The sequence below is a fragment of the Nycticebus coucang genome, chromosome 17, assembly GCF_027406575.1.
Source record: "Nycticebus coucang isolate mNycCou1 chromosome 17, mNycCou1.pri, whole genome shotgun sequence".
Classification (NCBI taxonomy): domain Eukaryota; kingdom Metazoa; phylum Chordata; class Mammalia; order Primates; family Lorisidae; genus Nycticebus; species Nycticebus coucang.
In genome coordinates, this window is record NC_069796.1 from 27706310 (window position 1) to 27723533 (window position 17224).

At 37.3% G+C, this 17224-nt stretch overlaps 1 protein-coding gene across 4 annotated transcripts in view; it reads left to right on the plus strand.

Moving 5' to 3' along the window:
* Positions 1–17224, plus strand: part of ADAMTS19 (ADAM metallopeptidase with thrombospondin type 1 motif 19) — a 226270-nt gene that overhangs the window by 38226 nt on the left and 170820 nt on the right. For 3 of the 4 annotated variants that reach the window (XM_053567390.1, XM_053567391.1, XM_053567392.1), the window contains exons 4-6: positions 7988–8160; positions 9666–9749; positions 10433–10590. In XM_053567390.1, the coding sequence (XP_053423365.1) occupies positions 7988–8160; positions 9666–9749; positions 10433–10590 (415 nt within the window). The remainder of the gene's footprint in view (positions 1–7987; positions 8161–9665; positions 9750–10432; positions 10591–17224) is intronic. The other variant, XM_053567393.1, reaches the window with a different exon arrangement.

The window sequence follows — 17224 nt, forward strand, 5'->3', positions numbered from 1 at the left end:
ATCTATCTGAAAGCATATTTCCTGACTCCATTGTGAAAATGCCATCATAGTAGCTAACATATATTTCACATTTAATATTAGACATACACTAAACAAATTACACATGTACACACATTTCTATTCATGTATAATTTTTATATCTATAGAACAAAGCTAGAGAAATTAAATTTTTACCCCATTGTCCCAAAGCTAGTAAGTGGCAAAGCCAAGATTTGTATTTGTGCATTTTGACCACAGAGATTTTGTTCTAAAAAATTTACTTAGATTGTGAATGTCTGGAGGTTTAATTAGACCTATAGTGGAAGGCTTACTTAAAAAAAAATATTATCTTGACTCCTCTATAATTCTGTTTATAAAGGGATAAACTTTATTGGTGAATATCTTAAAACATTCTGGTTCAGCGGGCGGCGCCTATGGCTCAGTCGGTAGGGCGCCGGCCCCATATACCGAGGGTGATGGGTTCAAACCTGGCCCCGGCCAAACTGCAACCAAAAAATGGCTGGGCTTTGTGGTGGGCGCCTGTAGTTCCAGCTACTCGGGAGGCTGAGGCAAGAGAATTGCTGGAGCCCAGGAGTTGGAGGTTGCTGTGAGCTGTGTGAGGCCACGGCACTCTACCGAGGGCCATAAAGTGAGACTCTGTCTCTACAAAAAAAGAAAAAAAAAAGTTCTGGTTCAATTATTTTAAGTCATGTATTGCATTTACAGTTAATTTGTTAGAATTAGATACTATATAACAGAAAATTCTTTATAATATACTTAATGGCTTATTGAAAATATTTTAAATGATAATAGTGATATCACCTCTCTTGAAAAAGGGGTTTATCTTATTTATGTTTAAAACATAGCTTCAATAGGGTTAATCTGGGTTCAACTTTCATCGTCAAAATGATTCTAAAAGTTTTTTATACATGTTCTGTGCAGAAAAGTAATTGCTTATGATGGGTTGATCCTTTTGGAGATTCTGGTCATTTTAATTTAATTTTAGCAATGGTTATGCTACTTTCTTTTTGAGGTTGAAATGGATTTGTTTTCTTTAGCAAGTAACTGAAAGCCATTAGATAAATATTACTTCTGGTAATTTATAACACTGTTAAGCAGAGGAGGCAAAAACAACATTGTTTAATGTTTTATCTTTATTGACTGTGATTACCCTGCTTGAGCAGAGAACTGGAGAGAAACCCAGCAAGACAGGGAGATTAGAAATGCCAGATGAGGCAGAGTGAGTTCCTGTTATGGAAGGTGGTTAAATATAAGACAAGTCAGGAACATATCTGGAGTAGGCGATTTTTGGTCAGGAGAACAGCTGGCCCACAATTCTTTGACAGTGAGGGTGCCAGAACCGATGAAACAGAGTGAGCCAAGGAGAGATGAGCAGGAGAAGGAAGAGACAAGAGAGGCGTGGGAGATACATGGACCATCTGTTTGTTCCTGAGTTGGTTCAAAATTATACAGCTCTTAAGAGATTTCATGAAAGCCCATTGTTTTAAGACAAACTTGAATTCTTGATTTCACATAGATACAGTTTATTGAAAAATTAGTTAACAAGTCATCCGACAACATTTAGTCTACAATATTTAGAACACATGAAATTACTTTTGAGGCTACTTAGACTTGAAGTCATTATTTTGGTGTACAGTCATGGCTCTTAGCATGTAGAGGGTATTGAGTAATGGAAACAGTCCTTGCTTTTGTGGAGCTCCTGATGTGGTGATGGAGTTAACCAAGCAAGTGGCATGAGTGGATTATCTGAAGGAATTCACAAGAGGCACCTAACTGGGAAGGGCAGTGAGAGCCATCTGCGTTAGTTATGGTGTAGACTAATAGAAATCTCAAAACACAGTGGTCCAAGTGAGACAGAAGTTTATTTCTCCAACATGTTATGGTTCAATTGTATGCAGGTAGGCCAGGGCAAATTGGTCAGTCTCACCTAGGATCCCATCCAGTGACCCAGATTCCTTCAATATTGTTTGCCATGCCCCCAAATTGTTATCTTCTGTGACGCCCACATTAGCTCACCATACTTTGGGTTTTAGCCTATGAGATGAAAAAAAAAAGGAGAACACAGTAATTTTCTCATAGTGACCAAGAAGCAGTTATATTCCAGTGCTGCTCAAATTCCGTTCTTCAATACTTAGTCGCATAATTATACCAAGTTGAACAGTAGGTTGAGAACAGCAGGTATTGGGTAGCCACCCACTTAGATAAAAACAACAGTAAGGGGGTGTGAAGAGGGATTTTCTATGACTAAAGGAAAGAAAGGAACAATTAACAGTCTCTGCTACAGCATCTAACATAAAACCTGAGAATGGAAAGATGATAACTGAGAGAAAGTAAGAGAGATTGTGGGACAGTATCCCAGTAGGAGGTGCTACTTTGTAGTTACCGATTCATTCATATCATTCTCATTTGTTTGGTAGAAATTGACATTGGTGAGACGCTATCACTTGTCAAAATTGGTGAACGTGTGCTGCATAGTATTCAGTTTCTTATTTCTTTTCAAGGCCAATGATATATCTATGTAGGAAATGTGGTGGCAGCAATACACACATGCATGCACACACTTACACACATGTATACAAGGTTTGACAATGAAGTTTGCTAACTCCTAGAAAAAGTGCTACATGCCTCATTGCTGAATATCACTATGGTCAACTTTGAAGTACTTCCCTTGGGACGTGATGCATCAGTGCCAGCACCTAGTCTAACCTTCAGAGCAATTTTGGAACTTTTTTCTTGGATGGCTATTAGTGCTGTCATCATATGAGGTCTGACAATTAAGTTTGCAAACTCATCCTAGAAAAAGTGCTACATACCTCATCACTGAATATTACTATAGTCACGTTGAAAGTACTCCCCTTGGGCAGCACCCATAGCTCAGTGGGTAGGGTGCCGGCCACATACACCAAGGCTGGCGGGTTCAAACCTGGCCCAGGCCAGCTAAAACAACAATGACAACAACAACAACAACAACCAAAATAGCCGGGTGTTGTGGTTGGTGCCTGCAGTCCCAGCTATTTGGGAGATTGAGGCAGGAGAATCACTTAAGCCCAAGGGTTTAAGGTTGCTGTGAGCTGTGACACCACAGCACTCTATCCAGGGTGACAGCTTGAGGAAAAAAAAAAAAAAGAAAGAAAATACTCCTCTTGGCCATCTGGTGACTATAATGATATTCAACAATTAGTTATGTAACACTTTCTCTAATACGAGTTCATGAACTTAATTGTTCAAATTTGTTTACATATATATAATTATATATATAGTCTCATAATCAGTTAGCAGATCTTGAATCTGCCAAGATGAGTTTCTTCTGATACCTGTGGAAATGTTCCTTACTAAATATTAACTGTAGACTTATGACGCACTAGTGTGTAACTTTAGGTAGAACTGATAACACAATTTAAGAAGTTACATAATTTCTAAGTATCCCAGACTTCAGGATACACAGAAAATCAATCTCTTATTTGTCTTTCATTAAGGTCTTTGGTATTAATGGCTGATGCTAAATCTGGATCCACAGAGTTTGCTTTTACCTGTAGTGATTCTCTTTCAGATGAATGCTGCTGTCCTTATCATCTTGCATTGCCTCTTTCATAAATAAATATTTTTTATTTACTTTTATAACATGATAGTTAATTTAGTTAACTTGCTGTATGTGAAATTTGGGGAAAACTTAAATTTGGTTCATTAAATATTTTTTAAAAATCTATGTCATTGCTAGAAAAAGTCGGACACAATAATGTGGGGGTAGTCTAGATTAGGGAAGTGTCCAGCAACTGTAAGGGGACCCTGTGCATGTTAGAGCTCAGAGCTGACTCAGGTGGGCCTAGATGTCATAATAGTAGGTCAAGAGTGCAAGAGATAAATTAATCCTTTAAACATGAAAAGAAGTTAAGGGGTATAGAAAGGTGGTAAATAGAATAGAATAGAATAGAAGAATGGTAGGGTGTGAACTAGTGAAGGAGGGTTTGAGAAAAAATTCTTCCAGACAAAGATTAGGATAGAAAGAAGTATATTTACAGGCGGTGCCTGTGGCTCAGTGGGTAGGGCGCCGGCCCCATATACCAAAGGTGGTGGGTTCAAACCCAGCCCCAGCTAAACTGCAAGAACAACAAAATAGCCTGGCTTTGTGGTAGGCGCCTGTAGTCCCAGCCACTTGGGAGGCTGAAGCAAGAGAATCGCCTAAGCCCAGGAGCTGGAGGTTGCTGTGATCCGTGATGCCACAGCACTCTTCTGAGGAAGACAAAGTGAGACTCTGTCTGTAAAAAAAAAAAAAAAAAAGAAGAAGTGTATTTACTCTTTCCCAGGTAGAAAAAGGATCAGCATGAAGATGGAAAAGGGAAGAATATGTTGGCTTGGAAAACCAACCATTCAGGCCTTTTCTCCAGGAGTTGTAAACTGATGGGGTACAGTGAGAAATTCTGGCACCTGCTTCCTCTCTTTCCTTCTTAGCAGCATGCTAATAACAGGAGCAGTGGCAGGATGTTAGGTCCAAGAGTCGGCTCCTCTGCCTTGCCTTGTAAACAGGCCTTCTCACTGGAGATGTGACTCTGCCCTCAAGGCATGGCTGATGCCCGTAGCTCACACCCCTGCTTTTCACTTAGAGACTCTATAAAAAGCAGATTGTCAAAAGCAATATTAAAAAAGAATGATTTACATCTCTTTTCTGTCTGTTCACCTCTTTTTAGATATTGTAATAAACAGAACCTCCATGGGGTGCCTGTCAGCAACTGAGTTCATAGGGTCGATCTTTAGCTATTATTGGGGAAATTGTGGGATTGCATATTTTCCTGCTATTTTTGGCAAGACCACCTTTTCATTGCCTCCTGTCTCTGATTAAAATTAAAATTTCAATTTAAAAAATGAATTCAGAAAACTGGCTGTTATGGACAGAAGACTCTTCTGAACCTGCTTCCTGCTCACCTGTGAGTGGAGTGATGTCCCTGCCTGACACAGTCCATTTGGGTCCTTTAGGGGTAGGGATAGAAAACAGATAGTCTTAAAAGCTAGGTCTGATGTGGGATGGTGGGATGGGGGTTTCTGGGGAGAGGACTAGCTAGGGCCTAAATTCGGTTTTGAGTCAATGTTGTCAGAGAGTGGAGAATTCAGGGTCCGAAAATGAGAGATAAAAGCCAGGCTTTAGTGTCCCCAAAGGGGTACTAACTGGGAAAACCAAAGCCACACTTGGAATCTAAAATCCCCCCAGTCAGATCTGCCAGAGGTTCCCTGGTCAGGAGATGTATTAGCCCTCTTTAGAATGCCTTGAATGTTGGTTTGTATTTTAACTGGTTGACAAAGAAACAGCAATCTTCTCCCAGCATGGCACCTGTCTCTACTTGACTGGCAGTTAAGGGATCAATTGCTCTCCTATTCTGAAGACACCTCCTGCCAGGAAGTTCATTTGTTGTTGTCATATAGCAATTTGTTTGGCTGATTCTTGGGCAGTTGGCTTATTAAGAAAGACAGTTATTGTGCTGAAAAGATTGAATTAAGTAAACTAGTGGTACCAGCAGTAAGTCCAGCTGAGATTCTACAATTATTGCAAGGGCAGCCAAGGCCGCGAGCTGGTTAGGTGGTATAAGGAGTAAATGGGAAGAGGCACAGTCTCATTGGCAAGAGTGAGGTTAGGACGTGGATATGCCAGAGGACAAGCTCCCGTCCCCATCCGTGTCTCCCATCTTGCCGGGGAGGCATAAGATGAGCACTTGATGGCAATTACCTAACAAAAATAAGTTCATTTGGGGGAATATATTGAAATAAAGCCTTGTAAAATGTTCTCTAAAGTGCTCTATGCCTTCATACATTGGAGCTAAAGTTAGCCTAGCCAGTGGAAGTGCACATACGGTGTAAGCAGGAATAGTGGCCTAATTATACGCCCTACTGGAAGAAGGAATAGTAAGTTGCAGTTTTTGGCCAGGGCTGGGTTTGAACCCTCCATCTCTGGCATATGGGGCTGGCGCCCTACTCCTTGAGCCACAGGCGCCAAGCTTAAGGGGTTTTTAGTTCTCAACATTCCTGGGGTTGGAACGAAAAATTATGTCCCTTAAAGGGGCGTGATTGGGGAGGAGGGGACAAATTGTATTTTTTGAGCAGCTTGTTTGTGTCCGATTGGTAGTAACCTTATGGGGCTTTGGAAGTGTGTGCCGTGGAAAGGGATTCACAAAGGCCTTATGACCCAGACCCAGAAGTGTCATTCAAGCCTGGGAGCTGTCAGAGAACTTTCCACCAGAAGGCCTGGGTGAGATGAACTAATTAGACACAGGGGAGCTCACTGTACCAGTGAAACTGAAGTGAATATGGCTCTCTGGAGATGAAGGTGAGCTCTATTGTTCAGACGGCTTAGGAGGAGCCTATTTATAGTCAGATACTGGGTGCACAGGCCCCCTACCATCCCAGGCCATCAGAGTAAGAGGGGATTACACAGGACTCCAGGTGACTTGATTCACCAGGTCAGGTGAGATAATAATGGCAACAAGCCCCTTTTGTGGAGAAATGTTGGCATATATCCAACAATTTCCATAGGATTGAGAAAAGTCAACAGTTTTGAGACCTTGAAGGCCCTCTTGGACTGTAGGCAATTAGGATATTGTATAATGCCATGGTGGGTGGGAGCGTTGTTCCCCAGCATGGGCAAAGGGGAGATAGAATTGGTACATGAGTTCTGTGAGTTCTGTAGAAGTGCAAGAACAGCGCCATGTCCTGTATGCATCTACCACAGCGTATTAAAGTTCATGGTGTTGAAGCTTCTGTCAAGGGATTCAGAGTGCAGTGTCCATGATTGGCTGGCAGGGATATGCCGATGGACTCTCAGGAAGTTTGCCATGCATGGCAGCAGGCTCTGGAGGGACAGTAATTTTGAACTGAGCAATGTGGATCTAGAACAGAATTCCTAGATGTTTAGCTGGAGTGTGTGTGACTAGTGAGGACTTGAAATGGACCTTTCCACAAGGGTTGTGGGTTGCAAGAGGCCTTTTTATCTTGGAGTATTTTTCAGCAAAATCCAATCTCCAGGCTACCAACGTTGTGGTTTATTGCCATGAAAAGGTTGAGGTTGAGGAAGACGCGTACTTGCATATCCTCTCAGAAGCACCCCAGTGATCTCCTCTGCTAGGAAGGAGTGAGAAAGAGGCCAAGAGGAAGAACGCCCAGGAGTTCAAAGGCTCTACCAAAGGTGCCCTAGGAGAGAGAGGAGTCTGAAAGGAACATGGGGAAGAAATTTAGCAAGCTTTGGAGTACCTCTAAGGGAAGTTTTGTAAGCTGCTGTTTAAGAGTATGGGAGAGCCTTTTCTATCTTCCCAGAGGATTGGGGGTTATAGGCTGAGGGTAGCTGATAACTGATACCAGGGGCTTCTGAGACCTACTGAATAATTTGAGATGTAAAAGCCAGGACCATTATCACTTTGTAGAAAAGACAGGAGCCCAAAGCAAGGAATTATTTCTTGGAGAAGAACATGGTGACTTCAAAGGCTCATTCTGTTTTAGTAGGGAAAGCTTCTAACCAATCCGAAAACTATCTATCAGGTAACTGTCTATCAGAGTTTAAAGGTATTTATATCCCTCGCGTGGAGGCATATGTGTAAAGTGTAGCTGCTGATCTTGTCCAGGGAGAGACCTCCGAGTTGATGAGTAGGAAGAGAAGGAGGGGCCTTAGGTGGCACTGAGGTCTGCTTGTCACGAAAACAGAACAGTTCTTAGCAATCTATTTTAATTTTCCTTTTAAATCCTGACAAATGAAGGAGTGAGGACAGGAGCGTTTTCAAAGGTTGATTCCCTGTGTGAAGTGAGCTGTGGATGTGGTAGAGGGTAGAGTATTCTATTACTAATAAGTGGCAGAATCCTAATCTCACTCCAAAGTCATACTCTAAAGACAAATGCTCTTTGAAATCCTATGTATGCAGACTAATTATTTGATTTTGCTTTCCATGAAAAATGACTGTTATTCACTTTGCCAATATGGAAGTACATTTAAAAATTCAATTCTCTCTTGCAGATAAAGGAAGACCTAGGTCTAAAAAAGTACCAGAAGGTAGACGAGGGAAACGATATTCATACAAATTACCTCAAGAATACAACATAGAGACTGTAGTGGTCGCAGACCCAGCCATGGTTTCCTATCATGGAGCAGATGCAGCCAGGAGATTCATTCTAACCATCCTAAATATGGTAGGCAAACTTTAAAGTGCACTTGGAATTTTTTCAAGAAAACTCAAAGAAGAAATGTGTGAGTATTTATAATGAAGTTCTTTAAAAATTAACTTATTACTATTTCTTTCTTGTTTTGCCATCAGTAAAAATAGACTTTAGGTATACAAAATTGATCCATCTCAGAAGTCATTTCAAAATAATGATTTATTAATATATCTCCTAGTAAATAAAGCACCCTCATTGTTAATTTATGATTATTATTATTATTAAATCATAGCTGTGTACATTAATGCGACCATGGGGCATCATATACTGGTCTCATTGTTAATTTTGATGTGGAAAAACTCTGTTATTTTTTTCTGTCCTTTTTTGTGCCCTTTTCATCCTTCTCTTTTTTAAAAGCCATTGCTGAAATTAGCAGAAATGTTATGTTTACTTATATGCAGAGCCCTACTCAGAGGACTATAGATTAATTACAAGGTGATATTAAATGTCTGTTGGTAAATCTACTGAGCTCTTATATAGGTATACGACATTGATGTCAGATCTGATTATAGATGATAATAATAGTTATTAACAATAATAGCTAATAGTTAACACTAAAATTGTAACCAGCTGAATCACAGGTGGATAACTTTAAGAGGCTGGGGGTGCGTTTGCTCGTGCCTGTGATCCCAGAACTCTGGGAGGCTGAGGCAGGTGGATTGCTTGAGCTCACGAGTTCAAGACCAGCCTGAGCAAGTGAGACTTCATCTCTAAAAAATAGCTGGTTGTTGCTGTGGGCGCCTGTAGTCCCAGATACTTGGGAGGCTGAGGCAAGAGGATGTCTTGAGCCTAAGAGTCTGAGGTTGCTGTGAGTTATGATGGCACAACACTCTACCCGGGAAAAGAAAGTGAGACTCTGACATCTTAGGGATGCCTACGACCAAATTAATCCTTTGACTTCATTGTACGCTCTGACAGGCAAATTCCTTCAAGGAAAATCAGGTTAGAGTGAAGAGGGGTTCTTAGAAGAGAATAAACAGAAACAAAAGGCAAATGTCTATTTACAATTTTAGCTACCATTTAAGGCAGGGTAAGAACCACTCATTTGAAGACAGATATATCCCCATTTTTACTGGTATTGCTATCAGTTGGCTGTCTTTCCAGTGGACAGAATACTTTTTACACATCAGGCATTTTTGTTCCTTTTCAGCCATCTCCAGAGCACTCCATCAGCGTTCGGCATAGGGTAGCCTAACGACTTCAGTCTCTTTCAGGTAGTAATATCTCTGACAGCATAAGTTTGGTGTGCCTGTGATGTATTTTAAATACACGTTAAATTAATATTAAGGTTTTACTTATTTATTTTTTAATCAGGGTGCCACATTAAAAAAAAATCACTTTCCTTTCCCACTTTTTTATTTTTATTTTTTAAATAAGATTTCTCAACTAAATGGAGACTTCTCCCATGTCTGGGCCTTAAGAAAAATTAAGATGTTTTTCAGTTTCATTTTAGGATTTTTATTTTTATTTGTTTTTAGGTTTTTAACCTTTTCCAACACAAGAGTCTTGGTGTGCAGGTCAATCTTCGTGTGATAAAGCTTATTCTCCTCCATGAAACTCCAGTAAGAAAGTCTTGAGTTTTTTATTCAATTAAGTGGGTGAGAAATTGTCTTCAGAAACTTTTAAATAATTGGAATATTAAGAATGTACTTTTTATTAACTTAAAAACTCAGGAGTATTCACTGAATTATTCAAAGTATACATAAAACTGGCCTTTAGTTTTGGTTAATACCTCAATTTCATTTGAAAAATGGAATGTTTTTAGTTTCCAAGGATTCTGACAATAAACCTTAACTTTCCAAGATGCAATTTAAAAAAGTCATGTCAATGGCATTTAATTCTCTTATTTAAATGTCTGCTCTTAAAACCTTTTCTTATCTGTAATTTCTTGTAACGTAGAATGGGCTGTAGCATCGTTTTTGGCATGGTGCTTAACTGGCACCTTAGAAAACCTTTGTTCTTAAATTGTAGAAATAACGAGTTAAGCATAAAAGTTCCACATTCTTAATGTTCCATGGCACCTCTTTCCTTTTGCAGAATAGCATTAAACAGATTCTGTAATTATTGCACCTTCACAAAGTTTTAAGATTTTTAGCTCAGACTAAATTAATCCTGAATGTCTTCCAGGTTCTAACTAATGTTATGGTCAGCAGTCTGCTTTAGTAATTCAAGAAGTTCCCTTAGCTTTTGGTTTTTTGAACACCTACGAGTAATTGCCCTTGAAATGAAATATCTTTGTTTGCAGGCAGATCTTTATATTGGGCACCATGGAGAGAAAATGCTAGAGAGTTTTTGTAAGTGGCAACACGAAGAATTTGGCAAAAAGAATGACATACATTTAGAGATGTCAACAAGCTGGGGGGACGACATGACTTCAGTGGATGCAGCTATACTCATAACAAGGTACGTGTTCCAAAGCCCAATTAAATGGGGCCTCTAATTCAATGGCCACACTGTTAATCCCATTAATCCCTTGATATAATTCCTTTGTTCCAGATTCTGTGCTCTGAAAAATGTTTGGGGTAATGATGTTTCTCACCCCTCTTAGTTCATGGTAACTGATTATGAACAGTCATCGGATGGCATATTGAAAAGAAATATTTGGTTAGTTAATTCAAAATAAAAATTTATTTATTTTTGAAGGCACAGCCACTGATGATGATAAGTTAAAACCGTGGTCAATTTTGGTGAAATTTCAACATTATCAAGCTACACCATGTTTTTCAGCCATCACAATATAAAGTTAGATTATAGGTTAAGAGTAAATGTTAGATTATAGGTTAAGTATAATCTTATAAGCATAACATATAAGATTATATGTTAAGTATATATTTAACACATCAATTATACTTAACATATATTTAGCATGTTAAATGTATGTTATATTTAACATATAATTTATATTAAATTCGGCTGTTGACAATGTTTCTGGTTCCATCTGAGAAGACAGTTTCGCTTAACTCTAGCTAATTAATTTTGAGTTACATTGGGAATGTACTACTTACAAATATTTGTAGTACAGCCATAAGCGTCATATGTAAATATAAGAAGGTGAAACAGAGAGCAACAGGAGACTCCACATGCATACTCTATGTTAGCAATAGCTATGAATTTGTCTTGCTTAGAGATGAGAAAAATGAATGATAATTCATTACACTAGCAATTTAATTTTTGTCATTGAACGTGTTACCATTTCACGTCACGAAAAGCATAGATACTTAGTCATGATTTTGTGAACTTAATTTATTAAATACATGACAGCTTCTTGTTAAAGAGTCATCCCAAACAAGCCTAATTATAAATAATTCATGAAGTTGAAAAATTCTCTATGCAAGTACACAACTAGATTTCTATTTTCAGCTGTGTAGGGATAACTGATGGTGGACTTCAGCAATAAACAATCGTACAATTGGAAGAAAATATGAGGCAAACTGCTTTTACTCATTGCAGAATGAGCAGCGCAGGGCTGCAATGCCTGAAAGAAGAAAAATTGTTTAGGCAAGCCTTGCAGTTAACTCAGCGTCCTGCTTGGAGAATATTTCTTGAGCAGTGCAGCAAGTTGGAACCTGGGGAAAGCACAGAGGTCTGGTACATACACCAGACACGAAAGCCCTGTGTGTGGACAGGTGCCGAGAAATACACACGCAGATCATCTGGGAGAGCTTGGCAAGCGCTGCCTGATTACATACAGATAGGAACTGCCCCCAATTTACTACAGTGTCACTGCTGCGGAACTCAAATTTTAATAGGGTATTAAGAATTAAGCGAATTCAAGTGACTGGAGTGGAGCAACTTTGTGATAGCTTGTCATCATTCTTAGCATTTATTTAGGAGACAAAATAGAAAACCTGTGTCTTCCCATAAGAATCATAACACAGAGAAATGCCTGCACTTGACCTTACTAACAAAGCTGAAACCAAGCTCTAGCAAGATTTTTAGGGGAGACGGAGTTGGGAGGTTGAGCCCTACCAATTTATAGGAGCTTGGGAAATACCTTGGGTTTTATATAGATCCTCCCCACTAAAGAATTAATTCAAATTTACCCAAGTGCAAGGTGATGAGTCAATAATTCAACTGTCTCATAGATATGCTTCAGAGGAATTTAGAAGAAGCATATCTGTAAGGCAGTTGAATTATTGGCTTGTCACCTTGCACTTGGGTAAATTTAAATTAATTCTTTAGTGGGGAGGATCTATATAAAATCCAAGATAATTCCCAAGCTCCTATAAATTGGTAGGGCCAATTATATAGGAGCTTGGGTCTCTTTTTCAGAGAGCTGAGTCTCTAAAATATAGCATCCATGATGTCTAGAGAATAAAAAAATTAGTCAAGCAAAGGAACTTGAAAAGGTGATCCATTGTCAAGGAAAAGTAGTTAATAGAAAACGTCCTTGAGATAGCCCAGATGCTGGTTATAATTAGAGTGTCATAAAAGAATCAGTATGGGTAAATCAGTATGCCATATATATATATATATATATATATATATATGGCAAAAAATTCCCTAATGGCAAATAATGGTAAAAAATTCCCCGGATTTGATGACCACAGCATATATATCTCTAGGAACATCATAGTAAATTGCTGAAAACCAAAAATAAATTTTTTTCAATCACCCAGAGGAAGGAAATACATTACACAGGGGAAAAAGTTCAGATCTATGACCTACTTCACATCAGAAAAATAAGTTCAGGATACAGTGGAACATTTCTAATCATACTGAGAAAAAGAAAGTACATCAACCAAAAATACTTACTGGATTCTTAAAGGTACTATCTTAATCTTAATCTCTGAAACTATAACTAATGTTATACTTAATAGTAAAAACTGAATGTTTTTTTCCATAAGACTGATGGCAAGACAAGGACGTCCCTTGTTAAGACTTCTATTCAATATTATATTAAAAATCATAATGAATACAATAAAGAAGCAAAAAGAAAGGAAAAAGATATGACTATTGGGAAGAAACAAGAAAACTTATCACCGTTCATAGCTGATATGACCCAGTATAAAGAAATTTCTAAGAAATCTGCCAAAAATTGCTAGAATTTATAACTGGAGTTGCCAGGCCACAGAATATAAATTTATAAAAATGTACAAAAATCAGTTATATTTATATGTATTAAAAATAAACAACTGAAAATAATTACAGGAATTTTCAAAACTATGATATACTTAAGAAATACATTAACGTATTATGTGGAAAACCTCTAAAATGAAAACCACACAACCCTGCTGATAGAAATTAAAGATCTACCTAAGGTTCATATATTAGAAAACTAAATATTAGTAAGATGTTCATTTTTCCCAAATTAATTTGTAGATTCTAGATGATACTTATGAAAATCTCTGTGGGCCCTTTTTATAATAGAAATTGACAAGCTGATTTCAGTATTTATTTGGAAATGCAGAGAGTCTAGAAGAATAAAACAGTTTTGAAAAAGGATGAACAAAGTGGGTGGAACTACACACTCTGATTTCAAAACTCATTTTAAAGATTAGGAAATGAAGACCGTGTGGTTTTTGCTGAAATTCATACAAATCAATAAAGCAGAATGAGGACTGCAAATAAATACACACACACACACACACACACACATATTCAATGGATTTTTAATTAAGCCACTAGTATAATTCAATGGTGAAATAATTCACAAAATGGAACTAGAATACATGCACATCTATTTGAAAAATAAATGTCAATCCACTTAACGTCTTGTGTAATGTTAATTCAGAATGAATCATAGACTAGAACATGAAAGCTACAATTCTATTTTAGTAAAAAACAGAATAAAATCTTCATGAATGAGAGGACAGTATTTTTTAGATAGGCTATAAATAAACCTAATGAAACGTACTAACAATAATCATTTGATACTGTTCAAAATGAAAATTATTTGCTGCTCAAAAACCATTCTGAAGATGAGAAAACAAGCCCCAGAATTTGAGAAAATAGTTGCCATTCATACATCTAAGAAAGAATTTGTATCCAGGGTGTACATATACATACTTGATGTTTGTATACACATAAATAAATGCATAAAACTCTTAAAACTCAATAATGAGGAAGGAAAATTTTCATCTTTAATGAGCATAGGTGGAGATGTTCAACATCATTAATTAAACCCATACCTATGCAAATGGCTCCAGTTTTAAAAATTGAAAACATTTAATAATGAGGCAGACATGGAATACTATGCAATTGGTGAGATTGTAGTAGGATTTTTCAACCACTTTGGAAAACAGGTTGTTTCTTATAAAGTTAAGCATTGACTTACGATATGACCTACATCAGTTTGTAGATGTTTAATGAAGAAAAGTAAAAACATCTATTCACAGACAATTTGCTTGAAAGTTTGTGGTAGCTTTATTTACCATTGCCAAAAATTGTCATCTACAGGTGAAATGAAAGCTGCTGATAAATGCAACAGCAAATATGAGTATCAAAAACATTCTATTGAGTGAAAAAAGCCAAAGTAAACACAGAGAACATTTACGTAAAGTTCTAGAAAAGGCAAAATTACTCTGAGATGTCAGAGGTGGCCTGGTGTGAGGGAAGGGAAACAGACTAGAGGCAAGAGGCACAGGGGAACTTTCTGTGGCCGTGGAAATATTGCCTATCTTTCTGTGAATTCATGGGGTTACACATTTGTCATAATTTACCAATGTATTCATTGACACTCTGGGTATTTTATGTAAATTTGATCACAATAAGGTTGGTTAAAAGCAAGAACAATTGTAAATTGAAGCTGGTAGAGAGAATAGAAAGAAGACTTGGGCACCTGCCTTGAGGTGAATCTGAGTCAGACATCCAGCATGCTGAGTCTCTTCCTCCTGAAAGTGTCAGATTTTGGAAAATATTGCTTGTGTGACGAAGAGGATGATCATTATAATTTAATTAATAATTTTTATTTGTCTCTGATTGCAAATACAACATATTTATTATGGAAATTTGATAAATACAAGAATAAGGATAAAAGTTAGTCTAGAATTCCACTACTTAGGAAGAATTACAGTTAAAATTTTTGCGTATATTTTAGTTTATTTTCTATCAATTAATGTAACTAAATGCTTATATTTATAATACCAGGATCATGGTCTATCTGCAAGTTTTGTATTTTTACCCAACCATGTTGTGTCATTAATTTCATTCCATTCATTGTATCCAATGTCATTTATGTCCTCAAAAATTCTTTAAAAGTTTAAAATTTTCCTACCTCTAATTTTTTTTATGTTACAAAATTTCAAAGCTAGCATTCTGACGTGATCACTCTTGATCACTCCTTCCTTCTTGCTTGCCTCCTTAACTATGTAACACAGTTATTCTTCTCAAAAATAGAAGAAAATGAGTAGCATGGTATATTTCATACATACAAACAACATAAAGAGTAATAGAATTAACAGCTGCCTGTTTACTCTTTTACGAAACAAAATGTGATCTATGCACTTGAAGTAATCCACATTTTCCTTTAAAAATCTATTCCAAGCATGCTTATCCTTAAATATTTCTCTAGGAGATGTAGCACAATACTATTTTATTTCCCAAGTCATGCTTATTCTCATAATAAAAATTTAAATGTAACTTTAAACATGTTCTACAAATATAAACATTCTTATGATTAAAGTTAAAGAAACACCTTAGTATTTGTAGTAAATTAGTTTTTACACAGTTTCTCATCCCACTCTCTAGCTGTAAGGTGACCAATGCCAGGAGTTGGTGTGTGTGTGGAGAGCACTGTTGTGTGTTCTAAATAGTTTTCTTTGTGTTTTTCACTTTACAGTGTTTTGCAAGTCTTTCCATGTCACTCATTGTGGGAAGCACTCATTGTCCTTCTAAAAATTTGCATGCTGTCATCCCTATACTCCTCCTGAATATGTTACATTACCTGGCAGAGGGGCTTTGCAGAGGTGATTAAATTAGGGATTTTGAAATGGGGAGATTATCCTAGAATCCAGTGTAATATCAGGAATCCTAAGATATGGGAGAGAGATGCAGAAGTTCACTTTAAACCTGGCTTTGAAGATGAAGGGGCCACAAGCCAAAGAATGCAAGCATCATCTTCTAGAAACTGGAATAAATCAAGAAAACAGATTAAACAGTAGAGCCTCCAGAAGGAATGCAGGCTGGTGACACGTTTATTTTAGTCAGAGAGACCTATACTTGTCTTCTGACTTCTAAAAGTTTAAGATAATAAGTTAATGTTGTTTTTTTCTTTCTTGTTTTTATTTTTTTATTTTTTTTTTTTTTGTTAAATCATAGCTGTGCACATTAGTGCAATCAAGGGGTACAATGTGCTGGTTTCATATACAATCTGAAATATTCTCATCAAACTGTTCAATGTAGCCTTCATGGCATTTTCTTAGTTATTGTATGTAGACATTCTTATTCTGCCTTTAGTAAGTTTCACCTGTACCCATTCTAAGATGCACCATAGGTGTGGCCCCACCCATTACCCTCCCTACCCAACCTACCCTAACCTCCCAGCTCCCTTCCCCTTCCTTGGCCCTAAGCCCCTAAGATTGTGGTAATTTGCCATAGCAGCAGTGGGAATCTGATGTGCTCATATTGGTCTAAAATTATTTGGGAGGAAGAGCAGACATACTATTTATTGCATAAAAGTATTCTATAAATGTGTTTAATTACTTCTCTATTTATGAAACTTTCTGGGGTTTTTTGCTCTTAGAGAAAAATGTCCTATAAATATTTTTATAGATGGTTGTAAGCGTATGTTAGTATTTGGGATAGATTAAAAGTACCTGCTCTGCCAAAGGGTATATGTATAAAAATATTGATAGATATTGACAAAATAGTCTCCTTTTACTTACTCTGAGATAAGACCTTTTTCATATTTCTTCTTCCAGTGCCTTAGCTAGTAAAAATAAGTCCACTAAAGGGAATATTTTATTCCAACACGGCCTACCTCCATTTGGTCTGTAATGACTTGAATGAATATTTGTGTAATTAAGGAAAAACTGTCCCTTTTCAGTCAATGTAAATTTAAAGGTTTCCTTTAACTTCAAGGAAACTGAGAAAAACG